The 25,512-nt window shown below is 38.1% G+C and overlaps 1 protein-coding gene across 2 annotated transcripts in view; it reads right to left on the bottom strand.

Moving 5' to 3' along the window:
• The window catches only part of IL6ST (interleukin 6 cytokine family signal transducer), a 60,980-nt gene that overhangs the window by 22,474 nt on the left and 12,994 nt on the right, over window positions 1-25,512 (bottom strand). The window contains exons 2-8 of one of the 2 annotated variants that reach the window (XM_003827382.7): window positions 23,413-23,500; window positions 16,913-16,991; window positions 10,264-10,569; window positions 9,002-9,122; window positions 4,868-5,034; window positions 4,110-4,264; window positions 1,157-1,316 (exon numbers count right to left, since the gene is read on the bottom strand). In XM_003827382.7, the coding sequence (XP_003827430.1) occupies window positions 1,157-1,316; window positions 4,110-4,264; window positions 4,868-5,034; window positions 9,002-9,122; window positions 10,264-10,569; window positions 16,913-16,976 (973 nt within the window). In that variant the 5' untranslated portion in view covers window positions 16,977-16,991; window positions 23,413-23,500. Of the gene's footprint in view, window positions 1-378; window positions 425-1,156; window positions 1,317-4,109; window positions 4,265-4,867; window positions 5,035-9,001; window positions 9,123-10,263; window positions 10,570-16,912; window positions 16,992-23,412; window positions 23,501-25,512 lie in introns of those variants that run through there. The other variant, XM_034960087.2, reaches the window with a different exon arrangement.

The raw sequence follows: 25,512 nt of genomic DNA, 5'->3' as shown, positions 1-25,512 counted from the left end.
GACTCCCACAGCAGCAATAGCAAAACTGATTTCTTTCTCAGCATTTATGAGAGAAATCTTAGGGCAGAAGGGTACTTTTCTGCCTTTGATGTTCTCAAGTCACATGACCTAAACCTCTAGAAGAGCTGGAAGTAAAGGGATATAGGTGGTAGGGGATTTTTTTCAGCCACAGCTACTGCCATTGATAACTAAGAGGTGAGTCTGTGATAGGAAGGTCTCAAAATGAAAAATCTATGCCACGGGATTATTTCTTGAACTTAGTAACATCAGATGCTTTGCAGTGAGGATCTTACTTTAGACTGTACACTCTTTTTGTGCCTTTTTAATTCTATATCATATATATTATCTATAGGAGAAAAAAGGAAAATAAAAACTAACCAACCAAAATTCCAGGATCAACCGCTTCCCAGGGGCTTATCAAGTGCTATTAGAAAAAAAATGAATAAAAGGTATAATACAAGTATATTTTTGATAGTGGGGATCTAAGGTATAGTTTGCTAGACAGTGTGGTTTTAATGATTCAGGGTATGATTCTCTAGTTAGGAGTATCTCTGGACAAGTCTCCTTGAATAAAATGTTCTAGACTTATCAACAGTTAAGTTAACGGTTTTCTGATAGTATCTAAGTCACCATTCCATGATGAATTTTTTTTTTTTTTGAGACGGAGTCTCGTTCTGTCACCCAGGCTGAAGTGCAGTGGCGTGATCTTGGCTCACTGCAACCTCCACCTCCTGGGTTCAAGCGATTCTCCTGCCTCAGCCTCCCAAGTAGCTGGGACTACAGGCGCCCACCACCACGCCCGGCTAATTTTTGTATTTTTAATAGAGAAGGGGTTTCACCATATTGGCCAGGCTGGTCTCAAACTCCTGACCTTGTGATCCGCCCACCTCGGCCTCCCAAAGTACTGGGATTACAGGTGTGAGCCACTGCATCCGGCCTCCATGATAATTTAATTAGGTATCAAATAGACTTATACTATCAATGATCCATATTCAATTTTACATCTTAATGTCCTTAAAAATTAAAACGTTAAAATACTGCAGTTTGAATAAAATGATCACAAACTAAGAAGCAATGAGGCTATATTATTAAAACCAGAACCAGTTCACATCTGGAATTCCAATAGCTTTACTTCTTCATATACTTATGTACTTACTATCTTCATAGGTGATCCCACTTGCTTCTTCACTCCAGTCACTCCAGTATCCCTTACCATCTTCCTTCATACAGCGAATCCTAAACACATATTCTGTAAAAGGTTTAAGGTCTTGGACAGTGAATGAAGATCGGGTGGATGCTGTGTCTTCAGGAGGAATCTGAAACAAAGCAAATCAAACAACAGAAAACCTCAATTAGTAAGGTCTTCTAAATTGTGTTAAAATTCAGAAACTTTTTTTTTTGAGGCACAGCCTTGCTCTGTTGCCCAGGTTGGAGTGCAGTGGTGCGATCTTGGCTCAACACAACCTCTACCTCTCCCAGGTTCAAGCGATTCTCCTGCCTCAGCCTCCTGAGTGGCTGGGATTACAGGTGCCCGCCACCACTCTCAGCTAATTTTTGTACGTTTTTAGTATCAACAAGATTCACCATGTTGGCCGGGCTGGTCTGTAACTCCTGACCTCAAGCAATCTACTTGCCTCGGCCTCCCAAAGTGCCAGGATTACAGATGTGAGCCACTGCGCTCAGCCTAGAAACTATTTATTTTTGAGACAGAGTCTCCCTCTGTCGCCCAGGCTGGAGCTCAATGGTGCAATGGCGCGATCTCAGCTCACTGCAACCTCCGCCTCCCGGGTTCATGTGATTCTATTGCCTCAGCCTCTTGAAACTATTTTATTGACACAAGACTAATACATTAAACTCAACCTCTGGAGAGAAATAAGTGTAAGTTAAAAAGCAGTCCAAATCAGTAAAGTTATTTGGTTTTAGAAGTATGGAAACATCTATTATCTTTCCTTTTTTCCCTTTATTTCTTCCACAGGGCCTGTAATATAACTTAGGATTTCTGCAGGAAACAGATGGCACACTCCACTTAGAATAATTCAAGGAGGGCTTCATAAAGGGACTACATGCAGAGTATATGGAATCCTTAGACAGTGCAGTTAGTACTCCGGGGCTTAGAGCTGTTTCTACCTCTAGGCCCAAAGGGATGAGGGGAAGTATCAGAACCTGAAAGAAGCCGGTCAGCTAGAGAGGGCTGTCTTGACAGGCAGTGACCCTAAGTTGAAAGACAGCCGGCTGGGTGCGGTGGCTCACGCCTGTAATCCCAGCACTTTGGGAGACTGAAGTAGGTGGATCACCTGAGGTCTGGAGTTCGAGACCAACCTGGCCAACATGGTGAAACCCCATCTCTACTAAAAACACAAAAATTAGCTGGGCATGGTGGCACACACCTGTAATCCCAGCTACTCGGGAGTCTGAGGCAGAAGAATCGCTTGAACTAGGGAGGTGGAAGTTGCAGTAAGCCAAGATCATGCCATTACACTCCAGCCTGGGCAACAAGAGCTAAACTCCATCTCAAAAAAAAAAAAAAAAAAGACAGCCAGTTCCTGGAAGGAAGCAGGGAAAATCAACATGCCAATTTCACTTTTCTTCTGTCTTCTCTCCTGCCTAGTCCCTTCCTTCCATTAACCACAGTCACAAGGAAGCTAGAAAGAATGGGAACCCACAGATGAAATCTATACAGGTCAGCATGACACAACAAAGAGAAGGGTAGAGCGTAGATGTGGACAGGCAAAAGGAAGATATCCAGCCCAATCAAGAAAAACAAAAGTTTTCCTGGCTTTTAAACTTGGCTTTCAGAAAAAAAGAGGAGATTCAATACAGATAAATAACTGGTCATATTACTCTGATAATTTAATATTAGATACAAAATAAACATCAGTCTTTTTTGTAGCACTGAATTAAGATTCTATACTTAATACCACATTTTGAAGAACTTCAGGTATGTATATTCTCTGTACAACATGAAGCATTAATCCAATTTTGTTTTATTGCTTTTTCTGATTGTATTCTGAGCACTTTAGATAAGCGGGGTAAGGAGAGAAGTAGTAAAGTCATTAGCCCAATTCCCTAACAAGCTCACTGTGACCAGAGCAACAAAAGCAAAGACATACTGTTTGTGATAAATGGAATCAAAACAGAGAAGAGTATGGATAGCTGAATGCTATGGTGATAGCCTTTTTAAAAGCTCCAAGTATTTCTTTTGCTGGTAGCATCATCTTTGGGTATACTATCATTTTCAGTCTTACAAGTTCCCTATCAATCCCTTCCTCTACCTCAGTGGTTGGCAAACTTTCTATAAAAAGGTAGATAAAATATTTACTAATATTTTAGGCTTGTGGGCCAGAGACTCTCTTTGCAACTACTCAACTCTTCCACTGTAGAATAGAGACAATATGTAAAGAAATGAGTGTGGCTGTGTTCCAGTAAAACTTTATTTACAAAAACAAGTCACAGGCTGATTTTGGTGGACTGCAGCACACCAATCCCTACACTAGCTACCTTATCCTTATAATCTCTTTATTTTTGCTCCTCTACTTAATTTGCTTTATTACTTGTATTCTTTGTAACACCCATCAAAAATGCCATTTCTAGGCTGGTAGTGGTAGCTCACATCTGTAATCCCAGCACTTTGGGAGGCCAAGGTAGGGGAATCGCTTAAGGCCAGGAGTTTGAGACCATCCTGGGCAACACGGCGAGACTCCATCTCCACAAAAAATAATAATAATTTTAAAAAGCCAGGTGTGGTGGTGCACACCTGTAGTGAGACTAAGGCAGGAGGATCACTTAAGCTCGAGTTCGAAATTGCAGTGAGCCAGCAGCCTGGGCAAATGGAGACCCTGTCTCTAGAAGAAAAAAAAAAAAAAGCCATTTCCTATCACCCTATATCATTTTCATGTTTTACTTAAAGGCTACTGTATTTAGCAAAGCTGTATTTTCTATCTGGATATCTTCCTGATTCCCCTTGTTTGAAATAACGACCCAGAAGAGGTTATCAAGCAAAATATTTCACATAACCAGAAACTTAAAGACATTTAGAAAATGACTGAAACTTTTTAAGATTAGAGGGTTGAAAGAAGGACTATTTGAATAAACAGTAACTTTCAATTTACCTGGCTCCAAGTTGAGGCATCTTTGGTCCTATATTGAATGTTATATTTTAGTATTATAACACTCTTAATACTTGGGTTGGTCCATGTCAATTTTAAGATACTAGACAGTTCCTCTGAGTTGATCACTGATAAATTATGTGGCGGATTGGGCTTCACTGAAAAATAAAATAAATCCTAAGGTTTATTATGTTTTCCAATTTCATATACAAACTCAAATATACTCTTTATATTGTCCTTCCTTTATTTTACAATAATTTATCCTTACCAAATGAACTAATTTCTCTGAAAATTATGCTATGCTGTATACCTTATAATGGAAAAAAAAAGATTTCTAAAGAATCTTTAGTTCTCCTTGTTAATTTACTAAATTTGTTAATCTCTTCAGGTTCATATTTCAAAAGACAAATATTTATGATATCAAATTTTTAAAAAAGAATAAAAATGGAACATACATACTGTAATTACAATGGTGTAAGATGTTTGAGAACAGAAAACATTCAAAGTGAAAACAGCTGTTAAGTGTGGTTGGATTATGGATATTTTTCTTTTTCCAAATTCTATTTGATATTATTGATAAAATGACTTCATAAAAATCACTAAGATAAATGCTTGTTTCTACATTAATTAAAATCTAAAATCTACATTAATTAAAATCTAAAAATCTACATTAAAATCTAAAAAAACTAAATATAAAAACTACTTTAATTTGTAAACTACTACAGTGTCAAATAAACTCTCAAATTCAGGTTTATAACTACCTTTATATACAGGATCAAAATTGATATGATCTGATGTAACCTTCCCAAGGGCATTCTCTGCTTCTACCCAGACTTCAATGTTGACAAAATACACAGTAGAATAATCAACAGTGCATGAGGTGGGGGTGTCACGTTTTGCTTTGCAATCAGCAAACTTGTGTGTTGCCCTAAATACAAAAAATTGAAGAATCAGTCATTAAAAACACATCTGAAAAAATTAGAGTGAAAAAAATTACTTGCAAAGAGTTTGATGAGACCTAGATTGTTGTAGCAAACTTTGCAATATAACTGCTGGTCACTAACAAAATTTCTTAAAAATAAACCTTTCTTTAAAATTAACTTTGATCTATATCTTAAAACATAAAATTATTTTCAAATTTGTAGTCTAAAAATATTGTGCTTTAAAATTTTATGCTCCATCCCCACTTACTCCTCTCCAAAAATTATCTATTTCTTTGTGATCCCAGTGCTGTTTTTTCTTTTTCCTAAAACAGAACCCTTACTGTACCACAAATTTCTTTAAGCACAATATGCTAGAAGGTGACAGGAGGTTAGGGGTAAGAATTTCTATCACCCCTTAGCCTTTAGTCTTAGGGCTAAAATCTCTTAGCCTCTTTCTAGTCAAACTTAGGCAACTACTTTCTGATTTCTGTCACCATGGAAAGTTTCAAGTAATATTACTATATTTATTTATAATTATATAAATTATGCCTCAATTAAAAATATTCATATACAACACTGTTTTTAAAAATAGAAGGATAAACCAAACCCCAAATTGAACCAAAACAAAAATGGTTAGCCTCTAAGGAGAAGGAAATAAGGTGGAGGATTCAGGAATAGAATATAGACTTTTCTGAACAAGCCTTAATACTATTAATAGATTTGACTTTTGGGATTGTTTTATATAATTATTAAGAAAAATTCCTAAAAATTAAAAGCAAAATGAAACATATGAACTTGTGTACTGAGTATGTAGTATAACCACATAGAAAAGAACTATTCCAAGTAACATTAAAACACAGTAATCTGACTATTACACATCCTTCACAGAGAAAAACAATCTTAAAATCATTCTTGGTAATCATTTTGTTGGTGCTAATACTGGTGTTATTATTCTGCAGCTGCTGTATTAACCGGAGGATAAAGCAAATGAATAATTATGTTAGTGCTGTTGTCAACTATGTTTTTCAGTTCATAAGAAAGAAGATGTAGACGTCAGGTAAATGTAATTATGTAAAAACCTATAGCCCTAATTTTAAACTGAAAATATCAGTATGAATTTGTATTTTTAAAAGATAGTATTATATCTCAAACCACAAAACATGTCCTAGCTCTTTCGACTGAAAAAATCTAAAAAATCTAAAAACTATGACAAACCAGTAGTGATGAATTCCTGTAGCACCCAGATTGTAGTCTGTAAATATTATTTCACACTAAATGAAACCAGAGAGTTTTGGGAAAAGGTTGATTCCAGGTCTGGGTGAGGAAATACATAAGATGACCCTGTAAAAGCATGTTATATCAGAGAGCTATCAAAGGCTAAGGAAGTTGTGTCAAGACGATGAATGAGCCGGGCGGGGTGGTGGGTGCCTATAATCCCAGCCACTCGGGAGGCAGTGAGCCGAGATTACGCCACTTCACTACAGCCTGGTCAAAAGAGCAAAACTCTGTCTCAAAAAAAAAAAAAAAAAAAAAAGGATGAATGAGCCAATTTGAGTAAACTGCCACTGATCAAAGATGGGACAATCCATAATGAATTAAAACATATCAAATATGTTTAAATATAAATTTATAATGAGAAAGAAAAGCCCTCATTATTCTACCTTTGGAGGATACTAGGGAATCAACTAATTATAAAACTGGTAATTAAGGAAAAATATTAAACCTATCTTGCTTCTCCTATCTGAACTGTACTTCAGGGTAAACCACAGTTGATAAAGGCAAGTTTTTCTTTAAGTATTTCAGCTAAAACAAAACACAGAATACCATAGTTTTGTAATTTATATACAAATTATAATCACTGATGACTGCTCAAAGCTGTAAGGGAAATACTAGTGGGAAAACAACATGATTAAATTTCAGAAACATTCTGTTGAGTTATAAAACTTTTCACAGAAGAGTATATACTATATAATCCCATTTATATGAGACATTCTGTAACAGGAAAAAATAATCTATGGTGAAGAATATCAGACAGGTAGTTGCTCATGGGGTGGGGCACTTGCTGGGATTGACTGTGAAGGAGCAGGAAGGAACTTTTTAGGTGTGTTAGTCATGTTCTATGTCTTGATACTGATTTGAGTTACACAGGTGTCTGTACTTGTCAAAACTCACTGAATGATACACTAAGATTTGTGTTTTCACTATATGTAAATTTTATTTAAAAACATAATACTGAACTCTAATTCATGTAAATACTGAAGTGATTAAGAATGAGGTATATTAATGACTGTAACTCACTATGAAATACTGAAGTGATTAAGGGTGAGGTATATTAATGACTGCAACTCACTATGAAATACATAAAAAAGAGATAGATTGAGAGATGGAGAGAAGGATGCATAGATAAATAGGTGATAAAGCAAAGATAGTAAAATGTTAATTGTAGAATCTAGGGTATGCAAGAGTGTTCACTGTAAAACTCTTTCAACTTTTCTGTTTGGAAAAAACAAATGGGAAACTTAGTAAATACTTAGTAAATAAAGGAATAAGGCTGACAACACCCGAAACCACTGCTCAATCTTAATATCAGAAAAAAGAAAAACAGTGAAACATTATCTGGTCGTTCCTGACAGAAGTACACATCACTCCTACAAAATATTTTTTTGGGGAAAAAAAAAAAATCAAACCCAAATCTCATGAAATCTGTAGATCTAAAAGCAATTTTTTGGAAAGAAAAAGACAAGGGGGCCAGGCACGGTGGCCACGTCTATCATCTAAGCACTTTGGGAGGTAGAGGCAGGCAGATCACGAGGTCAGGAGTTCAAGACCAGCCTGACCAACATGGTGAAACCCTCTCTATTAAAAATAGAAAAAAACTGGCTGGGCATGGTGGCACACGCCTATAATCCCAGCTACTCAGGAGGCTGAGGCAGGAGAATTGCTTGAACCTGGGAAGCGGAGGTTGCAGTGAGCAGAGATCATGCCACTGTACTCCAGCCTAGGTGACAGAGCAAGACTCCATCTCAAAAAAAAAAAAAAAAAAAAGACAAGGGAATATGTTAAACAATGTACAATGTATAACAGTTTAACAACTGAAATGTAAGGAAAAAGAACAAATAGAACCTATAATTTAAGAGACAAGACATAAATTCACAAAGTATGGAGCTTATTCGAATCTTGACTGAAACAAATGTAAAAAAATTATACATATATGCATATTCATGAGACAAGGGGGGAAATCAACACTAACTGAAAATGTAGTATTTTATATCTGAGTGTAACAGTGGTATGTTGTTATGCTTTTTTAAAAATGTCCTTATCTTTTAGAGACGCGTACTGAAATATCTTTGGATGAAATATGATGCCTGCGATTCTCTCTTCAAGACAATATAGGTAAAGAGTACCTTTGAAATAAGACTGGTCATGAGCTGACCAGTGTTGAAGCTGAGTGATGGGTATGTATGGGTATTCTACTATTCTTTCTACTTTTATTTTTTATTTATTTATTTTTTTTGAGATGGAGTCTCACTCTGTTACCCAGGCTGGAGTGTAGTGGTGCAATCCGGGCTCACTGCAACCTCCGCCTCCTGGATTTAAGTGATTCTCCTGCCTCAACCTCCGAGTCACTGGGATTACAGGTACCCGCCACCATGCCTGGCTAATTTTTGTATTTTTGGTAGAGACAGGGTTTTGCCCTGGTTGGCCAGGCTGGTCTCGAACTCCTGACCTCAAGTGATCTGCCCGCCTCAGCCTCCCTAAGTGCTGGAATTACAGGCATGGGCCGCGCGTGGGGGATTACAGGCATGAGCCACCGCGCCTGGCCTCTACTTTTACATATATTTGAAATGTTACAAAATAAAAAATTAAATGTTTTAAAATAGCATTTAATATTATTACTTGGTAAAATAAAAATTCCAGCAAAAATGACTAACTTTACTAAATCTAACATGAAACAAATTTAAAATAACGTACCATTCAGATTTTAAAGTGAAGTTTGTCTCCAAGTGTGTTTCCCTTCCACGATCCCACTCACACCTCATTTTCTTCCCCTCGTTCACAATGCAACTCAAATTTTTAGGTTTTTCTGGAGGCACTAAAAGGGATTAATTAGCATCTTTCAGAAAGCTTTATATCCACAAATATTATGCAATTTATATACTACCCAAGGCATTTGCGATCTAAATTAGATGAAAAAAATCAAACCCAAGCAAAAAGTATGGACACAATGAAAGGCTGATGACAATTTCTTTTCTATCCCAACTCTTACACTTCTTTTCAGGAAGTAATATATATACATCCATCCTAACTGTCATCAACTGGTTTGTTTTCTATGTAAAATCAACTTTCATTTATAACTGGAAAAAAATATCAACTGATTTCTCCATTAAGTATATTTTTAAAAGTAATATATACATATGTTTGTAAGAGGCAACTAAGTAGAAGCCAAAATGATTCATTTATATTTCTCTTCTTATTGCTTTCCCAAACTCGTTGGAAGAAAAGCAAATGCCAAAACAGTAAAGTCTGGGTGATCCACAAATTAGATAACCCAGTTTTGGATCATAGTAAGTTTATTTTGTTTACTTTGTTACTCCAAGGCCAGGCACAGTGGCTCACGCCTGTAATCCCAGCAGTTTGGGAGCCCGAGGCAGGTGGATCACCTGAGGTCAGGAGTTTGAGACCAGCCTGGCCAACATGGCGAAACCCCATTTCTACTAAAAATATGAAAAATTAGCCGGGCGTGGTGGCTCATGCCTGTAGTCCCAGCTACTTGGGAGGCTGAGGCAGGAGGATTGCTTGAACCCGGGAGGGCAGTGAGCTGAGATCACGCCACTGCACTCCAGCCTGGGTGACAGAGCGAGACTCCGTCACCAAAAAAAAAAAAGGATTTACTCCAGTATTTGTTCGCTTTCTTCAGGTAGCTGCTTTACACGTGCATTTTCTCAGCAATTAAGGGATACTGAGAATTACCATCATTATGTCAATTCAACAATACTTTCCTGTCGTGGGGGGGGTCTCATGTCAAATATTTCTCTAGTAAAGTGAAACTGCTTGACTTTCAGGAAAGACAGGAGACTTGTGGTTCCTACTTCTAAGCTTATTTTTTAAAAACCAAACATGTCCAAGTCACTAAGTCCACAAGTTACTACATTTTATAAAGATGAAAGGACAACATTAAAAATGCAGTTCAATAGTCATGACAAAGTCTGAAATAAGACAAAAACAAAACTTACAGCCTGAAATTATTGTGATTCCATAAACATTCTGTTCAAGCTGTCCGAATGTAAGAATGTTGCAAGTGAGCTGAATATTTAATGAAGCTATATCTGTAAAGGTGACACTGGATGCTGTTCTGTTTATGACAGTATATTGCTCCTTAGGAATAGTAAAATGGTTTGTTTTCCAGACAATGTAATTAGCATTTACATGAAAATAATCCATACATTTTTCCTTTAGCACACAAACTGCAGTGAAATTAGAATGAAGTTGTACAACTGGAGATTCAGGACTGATATAACCACATGGATCTAGAAGTTCACCTAAAAAGGAACAATAGAAAATATATAAATGGACTGAATTTTTCTGGTACAAAATGATATCTAGCTGGTAGCACTCAATGTAGAGTCCCTCAACCGTCACTAAAATATCCCTAAAGACACAGAAAAAGACAATACACAACTGAAAATTAATATGGTTAGAATTTAATGCCTGAATTTGTAAAGAAATATACAAATTATAAAGATAATAGAGCTGAATTAAGAAAAACCCATTCATGCTTTATAGCCCATGGTATAAACTATTTCTTTAAGAAACACAGACTGCCTGCAGCATGATTCATACTTGCCCCACAATGTATCCTGTCCCTCCATTTAGATCCCAGGTCTAAACTAAACTCTCCAGAAAACAGGCAGTGGTGGTCTCCTCTACACTCCTGAATGCTGTTGTGGAGTACAGTTGGGGTCACAGACAGTATACATTGTCCACACATCAAAACTCAGACAACAAAGGAAACAGCAAGGGACCAATACAAAACAGGAAGAATAGAACAAGATGGCCAAATAGTTTAGTTTTAAGAATAAATGCATGGCCCTGGGTATGATGGTTTGCGTCTATAATCTCAGCACTTTTGGGAGGCTGAGGCAAGAGGATCGCTTGAGCTCAGGAGTTTGAAACCAGCTTGGGCAACATAGGGAGATGCCATCTGTACTAAAAACAAAAAAAATTAGCCGAGCATGGTGGTGCACGCCTATAGCCCCAGCTATTTGGGAGGCTGAAGTGGGATGATGGCTTGAGCCCAAGGGGTCAAGGATGTAGTAAGCCACTGCACTCCACCCTGGACAACAGAGTGAAAATAAATGCATGGGATAAGATCCCCTATTTAAAAACAAAGAATCAGCCTAACCAACATGCTAAAACCCAGTCTCTACTAAAAATACAAAATTAGCTGGGTGTCATGGTGGGCACCTGTAATCCCAGCTGCTTGGGAGGCTGAGGCATGAGAATCACCTGAACCCAGGAAGTGGAGGTTGCAGTGAGCCGAGATCACGCCACTGCACTCCAGCTTGGGAGACAGAGTGAGACCGAGTCTCAAAAAACAAAACAAAACAAAACAAAACAAAACACAAAGAATCAGATTGGGTAAAAGAAAATTAAACACAACTATACGCTTTACCTATCACCTACTCCACATTGATTACATCTCAATCCCTATCTCTAGCACTAAACCCCCATGCTTTCAATAGCCCATTAGACATATATCTACCTGAGATATCCCATAGCTATTTTTAAATGAGCATGTCCAAAACTATTATGTATCATAATCTTTTCAAACTTATTATTTTTTATTCTTATTTCTCTGCCTCTGCTAACAGCGCCACTCCCATCCAGACATCCAGGACAGATACTCTGTAGTCATCTTCCAACATCTCCAATTAGCCTCCTCTAACCTCCAACTTAACAATAGTGCACTGTGTTGGTTCTATATGCTTAATAAGCATATCAACATCTTCTTTCCAATGCTACTTTGACTGCTGAAGCACAGGATACTATATCAGTCTGACCTCCTTCCAGTGTATCTTACATACTACTGTCAGTTACTGTTCTAAAATAATTAGGACATTTGTCTACTTTAAATTATTTAGTGGCTACCTACTACCAAGATAAAAGTCCCAACTATTTGACATGATTTTATTCTTTTTCTCTAGCTTCAATGTCCACAATTTTAAGGTGGCTTTCCTCAATGAATCCTATTTGCTGTGGGGTTCCTGGGTAGTTACCCATGAAGTTTTTTTGAGATTAAAAATTACTAGCCTGGGCAACATGGCAAAACCCCATCTCTACAAAAAGAATACAAATATTAGCCAGGCATGGTGGCACACGCCTGTAGTCCCAGCTACTTGGGGGTGAGGGTCGTGTGCTGAGGCAGGAGGACTGCTTGAGCCCAAGAGGTCAAGGCTGCAGTGAGCCCAGAAAAAATTAAAAACAGTTTTTGCAGTCAAAATTGTATCCCCAAATGGAATCCCAGGACCTCTCACAAAGCCTGTAAAACCCAGAGCTGGAATGTGTATTTCTTTGTTTCAAACTTATAATGTGGTCTGTTTATATCATCTTGCTGTTATTTATAAATGCCTACTGTAAATCTTAGTGCATATATTACTCTCAATTTCCAATAGCATGGTCCTTCATCCAGTGGAGAATCTCTACTAAGTTACTCTCTGATACTGGGTCAGACCTTACAATTCCCTAGACATCACTTTATTATTCTTTGGCAAAATCACTTGTTATACTTTCTCTAAAGTAATCATAGGGATGTTAAATATGAAATATACTCTAGAGTACTAAAAACATAAGATATAATTAGAGACTCAGTATGAATAATTTTTAATCACACAGAATAAGAGAAATATTAAAAATGGGCAAATGGGCTGGGCGCAGCGGCTCACACCTGTAATCCCAGCACTTTGGGAGGCCGAGGTGGGTGGATCACGAGGTCAGGAGATCAAGGCCATCATGGCTAACATAGTGAAACCCTGTCTCTACTAAAAATACAAAAAATTAGCCGGGCATGGTGGCGGGCGCCTGTAGTCCCAGCTACTTGGGAGGCTGAGGCAGGAGAATGGTGTGAACCCAGGAGGCGGAGCTTGCAGTGAGCCAAGATCACACCACTGCACTCCAGCCTGAGCGACAGAGTGAGATTCAGTCTCGAAAAAAAAGGGGCAAATGTTCCGTTTTTCAAAGTGAGACACAGCTTCAATAATACCATCCCATGTCAAATTAATCCCATTTTACAGGGCTACCAGGCTGAGATTAAATTGTAAAAAGAAAGTATTTTAATTAAGAAAGGTATCTGATAAAGTTATTTTGAATGTTTATAGGGCAAGATGAAGAAATGTGAATTAGAATACACTATAACTGGGTTGGACGCAGTGACTCACGTCTGTAATCCCAGCACTTTGAGAGGCCGAGGTGGATGGATCACCTGAGATGAGGAGTTCTAGACCAGCCTGACCAACATGGTGAAATCCCGTCTCTACTAAAAATACAAAAATTACCCGGGCGTGGTGACCTGCACCTGTAATTCCAGCTACTCAGGAGGCTGAGGCAGGAGAATTGCTTGAACCTGGGGGGCAGAGGTTGCAGTGAGCTGAGATTGTGCCACTGCACTCCAGCCTAGGCAACGAAACGAGATTCCATCTCAAAAAAAAAAGAAAAAAAGCAAAAAAAAAAAAAAGAATATACTATAACCGATATTACAATGAACATTATGAAATTGCTGATATTTTGCTACTTTTATAGGTTCATACTCAAATTTATATTTGATTACCCATATATAAAAAAACTGACTAAGAAAAAAGTCAATTAGAGGATAGTCTTAAGTAGAATATGCTGAAGTGCATGCCCTCAATCCTTGGAGAAGACTGTATTTTAAGAATGGCCACACCTACATATTTATCCCATCCCACATGTTTTTCTTACAATGTCACGCATACTCTTTTCATGAAGAGGTGGGGACTGCATTTCCCCCAACCACATCAGATCTGTATGGGTGCCTTGTGTCCACTCCAGCCAATGGAGTGTGCTATGAGACTTCAGAGGCTAGATCATTAAAAGAATACAGACTCCAATTAGCTTTCTTTCTCTCTCCTGGGATATCTGCCCTTAGAACCCAGCCACACATTGTAAGAAAGCCAGGGCCATAAAAAGAGGCCATGTATGGTGTTTTGAACAATGGCCCCAGCAAAGCCCTCAGCCTGCAGATACCATTAACAACAGACATATAAGCGAAGGAGTCTGAAGATGACTCCAGCCCCCAGTCTGAATATTGCAGCTGAGGCCCCAGACATTGTACAGCAAAGATGAATACGTCTGATTGTGCCTGCCTATCTATAGTCCTGTCCTATACAAACCATGAGAGGTATTATTATCATTTTAAGCCTTGAAGATTTGGAGTATTTGTGAGGCAACAACAGGTAACTAATGCAGTCCTGTTATTTTCAACATTTTAATCAACAACTTGGGAAAAGACAGACACACATGCTTATCAAATTAGCAGAGGACAGGACCACAAACAACTGCCAACACTTCGGATGAAAATGTTGGGATTCAAAATTATGCTGAAAGAGTAGAACACCAGGCTAAAACTGATAAAATGAAATTAGCAACAGAGGAAATATATCCTATTTAGGTAATAAGAAATATACATAGGGTGAGGGAGAACTAGTTTAAGAGTAACTCATGTAAAAACCACCTGAGAATTTTCACTGATCACTAGCTCAACATGAAACAAGGGTATATCTCAGCTACCACATAGTTACGTAACTTTATAAAAATGATGTTCAGATCAAAGTAAGTATGAGTGCCACTGTAGTCAGACTGGTTTTGGTATATTACATTTATTTTTTTCATAAAGAAACTTTTATTCAAAGACAACAATAACCTTTATAATAAATATGCAGTAACTATCATTTTTATAATGCTTACTGTAGGCCAAGCACTGTCCAAATATTTCCTCTATATTAACTTACTTTTGGTTGTTTTTTGAGATAGGGTCTCAGTCTGCCACCCTAGGCTGGAGTGCAGTGGCACAATCTCCACACACTGCAACCTTTGCCTCCTGGGTTCAAGTGACTCTCCCACCTCAGCCTCCCAAGTAGCTGAGACTTTCAGGCATGTGCTACCAAGCTCAGATTTTTTTTTTTTGGAAACAGGGTTTCACTCTGTCACCCAGACTGGAGTGCAGTGGTGCGATCTTGGCTCACTGCAACCTCCGCCTCCCAGGCTCAAGCGATTCTCCTGCCTCAGCCTCCTGAGTAGCGGGGATTACAGGCGTGCGCCACTACCGCCTGGCTAATTTTTGTATTTTTAGTAGATACGGGGTTTTACCATGTTGGCCAGGCTAGTCTTGAACTCCTAACCTCAAATGATCCACCCATCTCGGCCTCCCAAAGTGCTTGGATTACTGGCATGAGCCACCATGCCTGGCCTCTATATTAACTTCTTTAATCCTCACTAATAACCCTAGGAGGTAGTGGCCTTTATTATCACCATTTCATAGATCAGGAAACCAAGGTCCTACAGCTAGTAAGGGGGACAGCTGGGATAGTATTATTCATTCATACACACACACACACACACACACACACACACACACACACGTACACATAAATATTTTTACGATACAGGGTCTTGCTCTGTTACCCAGGATAGAGTGCAATGGCGTGACCATGGCTCACTGTGACCTCGAGGTCCAGGGCTCATGATTCTCCTGGCTCAGCCTCCTGAGTAGTTGGGACTAGAGGCATGATATGGTTTGAATCTGTGTCCCCACCCAAATCTCATGTCGTATCATAATCCCCAGTGTTGGAGGTGGGGCCTGGTGGAGAGGTGATTAAATTATAGGGGTGGATTTCTCACTTGGTACTGCCTCGAGATGGTGGATGAGGAATGAGTTATTGTGAGCTCTGGTCATTTAAAAGTTTGTAGCACCTTCCCTTTCTCTCTCTCTTCCTCCTGTTCTCGCCATGTGAGATGCCTCACTCCCCCTTTGTCTTCTGCCATGACTGGAAACTTCCCAAAGCCTCCCCAGAAGCAGATGCCACCATGCTTCCGCACAGCCTACAGAACTGTGAGTCAATTAAACCTTTTCTTTATAAGTTACCCAGTCTCAGGTATTTCTTTACAGCAGTGTGAGAATGGACTAATACTTGGCTAATTAAAAAAAAAATTGTAGAGATGGGGCCTTGCTTTGTTGCCCAGACTGAATTCCTGGACTCAAGTTATTTTCCTACCTATGCCTCCCAAGGTTCTGGGATTACAGGTGTGAGCCACCATGCCCAGCCAGTATTCTATTTTAAATGTAATACAGGCAACTAAGAGAAGAATCAGTAGGGTAATCAGCAAGCACAGGGTTAAAAACCAGATCCTATAGAATGATTAGATATCTGCGTAACTGTAATTTGGGGACGAGGACTTACAGACACAGGAAAGCAGCCCTTCAATACCTGAAGAGCATGTAGTATGAATGACGTAAAATTTAACAAGATTTAACAAATTTTCTCCTATTCATTTACTGAAAAAAAAAAAAAAAACCCACACACTTTTTTCCTTCCCCATTTTAAAGTTATTGTTAGTATTGATATACAGCATTTAAGATTACTGACTTAAATTACTGACTTAGCATGTAAGATGACTGTTACAACTCAAATTATACAAAAACAGATTATCAAGAATATTTTTATTAAAATCAATTTAAGATATTCTCTCGATTATCCTAGAAAGAATATATGAACATAATAATTAAACATAAGCTTAATTATATAATAATATAAAAATATATAAACCTAATTTGTGAAGTTAGAAGATAGGGTATTTCATGAACCTTACCTGTAGATTCAGTGGTGAGGAAAATAAACAAGGCTTGCACTAACCAAGTCTGCAACGTCAACATCTTGCGCGGATATTTCTGCAACAGACACATGTAACATTACTTTTAATATTTTTTCTCTTATATACACGTAATTTAAGACACAATCTTGTTTCCATGCTGTAGCTGTGTTTCTAAAAGGTGGTAAAATTCTTATGAGAATGTAGAAAACTTAAGTCTTCACATTATTTTTCTTTATTCCCACTGAGTTATGGCTATGGAAAACACTGCTAGAAAACATAATTTATACTTTAAGGTTAATTAAAAGTTGTTTCTTTCTTATGTGAAGTCCTATATTAGTAAATAACTGTGAGATTAAGAACTTCAGACTGACAAATTTCTACATGGCAAAACTCACCATAATATGTATCCTTAAAAGATACCTGACAAATGGAAAAAAATGTTTGTAATTCATAGCATGGCCAAAAATTTTCCCGGATATATAAAGAATGCCTACAAATCACTAAAAAATTCTAACACCTAATAGAACAACAGGCAAAAATATTTGAATAGTTTATAGAAAAGGAAATACAAGTAAATCAAGCATGTGAAAAGATACTTTCAACCTCACTCAAAATGAGAGATATAAATTAGAACTACTCAGATAGGAATGCAAAATGATACAGACACTCTGGTAAACAATTTGATAGTTCGTTACCAAGTTAAAAGCACACCATAAGACTTGGTATTTCCACTCCAAAGAGCGTACTCCCCAAAATAAAAACATATGCCCACACCAAGACTTATACTCAAATGTTCACAGCAGCTTCATTCATAAGTCCCAAACTGGAAACAATCCAAATGTCCACCAACTGCTGAATGTATAAACATACATCCAAACAATGGTAGAGACATATAATAGAATACTACTCAGCAAACAAAAAAAAGAGAGTATGAACTGGTGATACATGCAGTAGTATGAATGAATCTCAAAAGCATTACACTGAATAAACGAAGCCAGACACAACAGGTTATACATTGTATAACTCTATTTACAGGAAATTCTTTTTTTTTTAAGAGATGGGGGTCTCACTATGTTGCCCAGGCTGTCTCAAACTCCTGGGCTCGAGCAATCCTCCTGCCTCAGCCTCCCAAAGCACTGGGATTACAGGCATGTGCCTCAGAAATTCTTGATACGGCAAAACTAAGGTGACAGAAAGCAGATCTAGGGTTGCCTAGGGCTGAGGTAGCGAAGGTACATGTAAAAGGGCATAAAGGAAATCTGGGGTGATAAAAATACTCTCTGACTTGATTGTGGTGGTGACTATAAGACTCTATACATTTGGCAGGACGCGATGGCTCACGCCTGTAATCCCAGCACTTTGGGAGGCCGAGGTGGGCAGATCACTTGAGGTCAGGAGTTCGAGACGAGCCTGGCCAACATGGTGAAACCCCATCTCTATTAAAAATACAAAAAGTAGCTTGGCGTGGTGGCGGGCGTCTGTGATGCCAGCTACTCGGGAGGCTGAGGCAGGAGAATTGTTTGAACCCGTGAAACAGAGGTTGCAGTAAGCCCAGATCATGCCACTGGACTCCAGCATGGGCAACAGAGCGAGACCCCGACACACACAGACACACACACACACACACACCAGGTGTGGTGGTGTATGCCTGCAGTCCCAGCTACTCATGAGGCTTGAGGCAGGAGAGCTGTTTGAACCCAGAAGGCAGGGGCTGCAGTGAGCTGAGATGGCACCACTGCACTCCAGCCTGGGCAACAAAGCGAAATTCTATTTAAAAAAAAAAAAAGACTACATTTGTCAAAATTCACTGAATTCTGTGTCAACTATTTCAAAGGCACTGAGATTTTACACCTTACTTTCAAGCTAACAAGTCAGCCTACCACAGTGTCATGGATACTGGCAAAAGGCATGACATTTTTGAGTCAGAAGCAAAGGACTGTATTACTCATAACAGTAGTCAGAGTATCAGCATTTTCCTGTGCCAGCTGCTTGAGTCCCAACTGCCACAGGGCATTGTGAAGTCAGATGACACCTGAACAGGCTGCTTCACAGGAAAGAAAGACAGATCTTAAATAACCTTAAACTTGAAAAATATGCAGGAAGCATGTCTGCCGTTTACTCTAGAGGCAGACATTATCTGTATCTTTGAAGACTGTAAGTAAGCCTGTCCTTTGCTCGACGGCTCTGAGAGTCTACCTTCCAACATTCTTTAAAAGGTAAGTTGGCTGGGCATGGTGGCTCACGCCTATAATCCCAGCACTTTGGGAGGCTGAGGCGAGTGAATCATGAGGTCAGGAGTTCAAGACCAGCCTGACCAACATGGTGAAACCTCGTCCCTAATAAAAATACAAAAATTAGCCAGGCGTGGTGGCGGCCGCCTGTAATCCCAGCTACTCAGGAGGCTGAGGCAGAGAACTGCTTGAACCTGGGAGGCGGAGGCTGCAGTGAGCCGAGGTCACACCACTGCACTCCAGCCTAGGTGACAGAGCGAGACTCCGTCTCAAAACAAAGTTCAGAAAAAAGGCAGCCATCAGGGTTTTTGCTGATAAGAAACACAGAAATGTTAAGACTCATGGGTTTCCTATCAAGTTGTAACTAAAAAATGGTGAATTTTATTGTTTATAAATTAGACCTTAAAAACAAACAAAATCTGCCCAGATAAGGTATAGCCAAAAGAAACGAGTGCTTAATACCTCCAAAGACATGTACAAGAATGTTTACAGAAGTTTTATTCAAAATAGATGAAAAATAAAATCAACCAAATATCTATTAACACTAGGATAAATTATGGTATATTCAAGTAATTGAATCACAGCAATGAAAAAGAATAACAGATACATGCATCATGGATGAATCTCACATATAATACAGAATGAAAGAAATCAGACAGGTTGGGTGCAGTGGCCCACACCTGTCATATCAGCACTTTGGGAGGCTGAGGGGGAAGAATTGCTTGAGGCCAGGAGTTAAGAGGCCAGCCTGCACAAAATAGTGAGACCCTGACTCTACAAAAAAATTTTAAAAGAGAAAAAAGGCAAGAAAGTACGCTCTGCATGATTTATTTTACAGAAGTTCAAAAAGAGGCAAAAGTCTACGGTGTTTGGTGACAGAGGTCAGAGCAGTTGTTTTTTGTGAGGAAGGGTATAAAAGGGGGCATTCTGGGTGCTGAGCATGTTCTGTATCTTGATCTGGACAGTGATAAATTCACTGAGCTGTACACTTATGAGTTCTGTTTTGCAGTATGTAACAAAAGGTAAACAAACCAAAAATTATCCCAATACCATTCTTACATATTAGTGTTGGCAAAAATATAAAAACCCAAAAGGTATCAACAGGGTGTTGTGAGACTAAGCAACGAAAGTATCGCCACACACTACAGGTTATAGTGTAAATTGACATAAGCTTCCCAATACATTGAACACTTTAAAAACGGTCAGTTTTGTTGTTTGTAAATTAGACCTCACTTAAAAACAAAGAAAAAAGCTCTACCCAAACAAGGCAGAGAGCCAGTTCGGCAATATCAATCAAAATTAAAACACACGCATTTGATTCTAATGATTCTACTTTATTTTATCCTACAGATATGAATAAAACAACACATGCACAAAGTTATTCACTGCATTGTTTTTAACAGTAAAAGGCTGAAACAACCTGATTATGATGGGACACTAGTTAAATGATGGTATACCAAAACCATGTAAATGTAAATACTTGTAGCCATTTAAAAAAAATGAGGAAGCTCTATATGTACAGAAACATAAAGTTATCTAAAATACATTGTTACATTAAGGTACAGAACAACGCATTTGCTATTATTTGTGGGCAAAACAATATACAAGAAAACAAAACACACATTCTTTTTTTATATATGCACACAGTATCTCTAGGAGGATAAAAGTTCAAATACTGGCTGTGACAGGGTATTTGAGAGATCAGGGTGGTAGGGAGACGCTCCACCATATACTCTGCAGCCTTGCAATGTTGACCATGTGAATCTTTAGTACTTATGCAAAAAATAAATTTAAATTAAAAAATACTTAATGTCAGCTAGGTGCAGTGGCTCACGCCTGTAATCCCAGCACTCAGGGAGGCCGAGGTGGGTGGATCACCTGAGGTCAGGAGTTCCAGACCAGCCTGGCCTACATGGTGAAACCCTGTCTCTACTAAAAATACAAAAAGAAGCTGGGCGTGGTGGTGGGCACCTGTAATCCCAGCTACTTGGGAGGCTGAGGCAGGAGAATCACTTGAACCCGGGAGGCGGAGGTTGCAGTGAACGGAGATGGCGCCACTGCACTCCAGGCTGGGCGACAGAGTGAAACTCCGTCTCAAAAAATAAATAAAATAAATAAATACTTAAGGTTCAAACTATTGGGTACTATGCTCACTAACTGGGTGACAGTTCAATCGTACTCCAAACCTCAGCATCACACAATATACTCATGTAACCTGCACATGAACTCCCTGAACCTAAAATAAAAGCTAAAATTATTAAAGACAAAATACTTAATGTGTAATTTTTTTCTTCTAAATAAAACTATTAACTCTTCTTGATGAGAAATGGCTTCCTAGTTCTGCACTTGGAACACAATATTGTTTTATTAAATATACATACTAACTTGATTTTATGCACTCCCTAATCATGTAACAGCTTGCCAGCATGCCCAGCTAATTTTTTAAAAATTTTTCTGTAAAGATGGGGGTCTCACTATGTTGCACAGGCAGGTCCCAAACTCCTGGTCTGAAGCAATCCTCCTTCTTTGGCCACCCAAAGTGCTGGAATTACAGGTGTGAGCCACTGTGCCAAGCCAAATGTACTATATTCTTGCAACAAAGCTGCTCCAGAACAAGAGGTCCATGAAAGAATTTATGATTACTTCAAAGCAATTAGATTTGTTTGAGTAGTACCATGGAACACAAGCAAAGCAAACTAGGCAAAGGTAGATTTCACATTTCACATTTAGAAAGTAATCTTTCCTAATTTTTAAAAGATTGTAATGGGGAGGTGATGAAGAAACATCTATTATGGGACTTGATTTCATAGTCCAAATCTAAGAGATGAAGACACAGTAACACTATATAAAATATTATATGCAATACAGTTAACTTCACTTGGGGCTTGCTTAAAAATTGACAGAATTATGGCCGGGTGCGGTGGCTCATGCCTGTAATCCCAGCACTTTGGGAAGCCAAGGCAGGCGGATGACAAGGTCAGGAGTTCAAGACGAGCCTAACCAATATGATGAAGCCCCGTCTCTAATAAAAATACAAAAATTAGCCGGGCATGGTGGCACACACCTATAGTCCCAGCTACTCAGGAAGCTGAGGTAGGAGAATCACTTGAACCTGGGAGGCGGAGGTTGCAGCGAGCCAAGATCGTGCCATTGCACTCCAGCCTGGGCGACAGAGCGAGACTCCATCTCAAAAAAAAAAAAAAAAAATTTGACAGAATTGACAGTAGTTTGCTTATTTTTTCCCTCCTTTCCTTCTGTTGATACTAATATTTAATTTAAAATTATATTAATAGCACTATCACCTCACCTCTTGCAGAGTTTTCTATGCATATATTATAACCATACATTGCATACACTAACCTTCCTTGAAATCTGCAGGTAACTTGAGAGCTTCTATGAAGCCAAAACCTAACTAGTAACCATAAATACAGGAAAGATTATTTCTGAAAACCAAAAGCTGTAATCATTCCTCAACTATGGTGATATAACATGGTAGTGTGCCGAAAGGAGCTAGATGATGTATAACAAGTATTGCTACTTTTAATGTTAGAGAAACAAAGTTCACAAATGATTTATTTAAAATAGAATAAATTCAAGATTATCCCTATAGTTGTTCATTCTCATTTACTTTCATTTCCATATGTTTTCTCAAGTGAGAGAAAAAGCAGTAGAGTTACAATTGATAAATATTTAATGGTTAGGCTCTTTATAAATTATTTTTGTCACCTATGGATTGTGATTTTCTTTTCATTTTCTAACTTAACCTAAGGATGAAATAAAAAGCACGAATATATTTAGATTTACATTGCATGTGAAAAAGAATGTCAATATAAACTTTGCTACTATAACATTACTATTACAATTGTAGAACAGTATATGAACTAAAATTGCCAAATAGAAGGCAAAATAATGCTTGTTGAATGAATAAGTTGCGTGGGGATCAAGATGAAGAAAATTTCTATATATCTTTCACAGTACAGTGTTACTGTGAATAAACTGCCAGAAGTTGGTAATACCTACACAAAATTAACTAATTATTAAATTAGTTTTTAAATTATCCACTCTGTTCTCTTCCATTAGTATCAATTATGAGTTCATAACAATTAACACTAGGATATTATTTTACATTACACAAAATGTTGTCACATAAATTATTTCACTTTAGTCTCCTAATATCCTAAAGAATCAGGTGAGTAGGGCAGGGATTATTTATTGGAACTTTGTAAAATAAAAAAACAAAAAATTCAGACAAGATCAATTACTTACCCAAATCACAAAATTAGTAAGTGAAGGAGTAGGGATTTGAAGCTAAGTCTTCTACTTCTAAATGTCATGCTTTTTCCATTGGGTTTCACTGTAAAGAGAGGAGAGTCTTGTTCAGAAGGCTGGCTTTGATAATTTTATTATATGTGTACTTTTAAAATCCCCATCTGCTCTTAGGCTTTTGGGTTTGCAGAAAGTATCCCACTTTAGATATGTTCTCAGCTTCAGAATAAAATAAACCCATAAACACTTGTATAAGAGTATTCAAATATTCTAGTGCTTTTTTTTTTTTTGAGACAATGTCTCACTCCCATCACCAGGCTGCAGTGCAGTAGCACAATTACAGCTCACTGCAGCTTCAACTTCCCAGGCTCAGGTAATTCTCCCACCTCAGCCTCCCGAGTAGCTGGGACTAGAGATGGCACCATCATGCCTAGCTAATTTTTTTATTTTTAGTACAGATAGTGTTTTGCCATGTTGCCCAGGCTGAGCTCAAAGGGATCTGCCCACCTCGGACTCCCAAAGTGTTGGGATTACAGGCATGAGCCACCGCGCCCAGCCCTAGTGCTATGATTTGATATACGCTTGCAAACATTATTGGCTCACCCACACCTAATGCAAACTTCCCTGACGTCTATGTAATGTCACAGAAACATGACAGGAACATTTATGACAGACGGAGTTCTTTAACAATCACATATTTTTTCTTCTACTAGCACTAAATTAAGCCTGCTAACAACTATTCTATGTAACCAGAGATAAAAATCCATTTTAAGATTTGTTCACTTAAATTCTAGCTTAAGTACTAGTGCTCCTCTTGAAATACAACAAGTAACTTCAAACCTAGGCAAGGAGTTGAATCTTCCATTATTGTTTCATACACATTAAGCCTTTGATATAACTTAATAACACATAACGAATTAAATTTATAAAAATATTTTTTAAATGTCTAATGAAAAGAAACTGAAAAAATGCCATGTGAAAGTGCACTATAATCCCACCAAGAGATAACTACCATGAACATTTTGGTGGATATTCTTGCAAAATTTTTTATACATGTATTATATAACTTTACATTGTATAAATATACACACTTTTCTATTTTACAAAGATGGGATCATGTAAGTGAGAAATGTTTTATAACCTTTTTCACTTAACACTACATAGTGGACATCTTCATAAGTTAATATATAGAGAGTAATTCCTTGTAGCCTTTGCTCAAATTCACCTCCTCATAGAGATCTTCCCTAACCACCCGGTGTTGCTTATACCCCTTTACTGTTTGGTTTTTTTTTTTCCTACAACACTTAACACCTTCTAAAATAGGCTAGCAAACATTTTCTGTAAAGGGCCAGATAATAAATATTTTAGATTTCGTGGGCTTTAAGTTCTCTCTTGCAATTAGTTAACTCCGTTATTAAAGTGCAAAAGCAGCCATACACAATATGTAAATAAGTGGGCATAGGTATATTCCCATGCAACTTTATTTATAAAAATGGCTGCAAGCTGGATTTGGCTTATGGGCTATAGTTTGCCAACCCCTGTTCTAAATACAATATAATTAAATTAATTTTCTTTTTGTTTGTTATGGGCTGAACTGTTCCCCCCAAAAAATATGTTGAAGTCTTAACCCCAGTACCACAAAATGTTACTCTATGGGCAGATTTAATTGGATGTTATAGTGGAGTATAATAGGCCTTTAGTACAATATGACTGGTGTCTTTAAAGAGACAGAGCCAGGAAGAATACCATGTGAATACACAGGCAGAGATTGGAGTTATGCAGCTGTAAGCTAAGGAATCTCAACGACGATGGCTACCACCAGAAGCTAGGAGAGGCAAAGGAAGATTCTATCCAAAGTCTCAAAAGGACTTCTAGCCTCCAAAACCTTGAGAGAATAAATTTGTTGTTTTGAGCCACCCAATTTGTGGTACAGGTTGAACATCCCAAATCTGAAAACTGAAATGCTCTAATTCCAAAACGTTTTGAGCTCTGGCATTTTGGATTTCAGAGTTTAGGATTTGGGATGCTTAACTGTAAGTATATAATGCAAATACAACACAAACTGAAAAAAAAAAATCCAAAATCCAATATACTTCTGTT

This window comes from Pan paniscus, chromosome 4 (genome assembly GCF_029289425.2).
Source record: "Pan paniscus chromosome 4, NHGRI_mPanPan1-v2.0_pri, whole genome shotgun sequence".
Classification (NCBI taxonomy): domain Eukaryota; kingdom Metazoa; phylum Chordata; class Mammalia; order Primates; family Hominidae; genus Pan; species Pan paniscus.
This window is presented reverse-complemented; position numbering and strand designations above follow the sequence as displayed.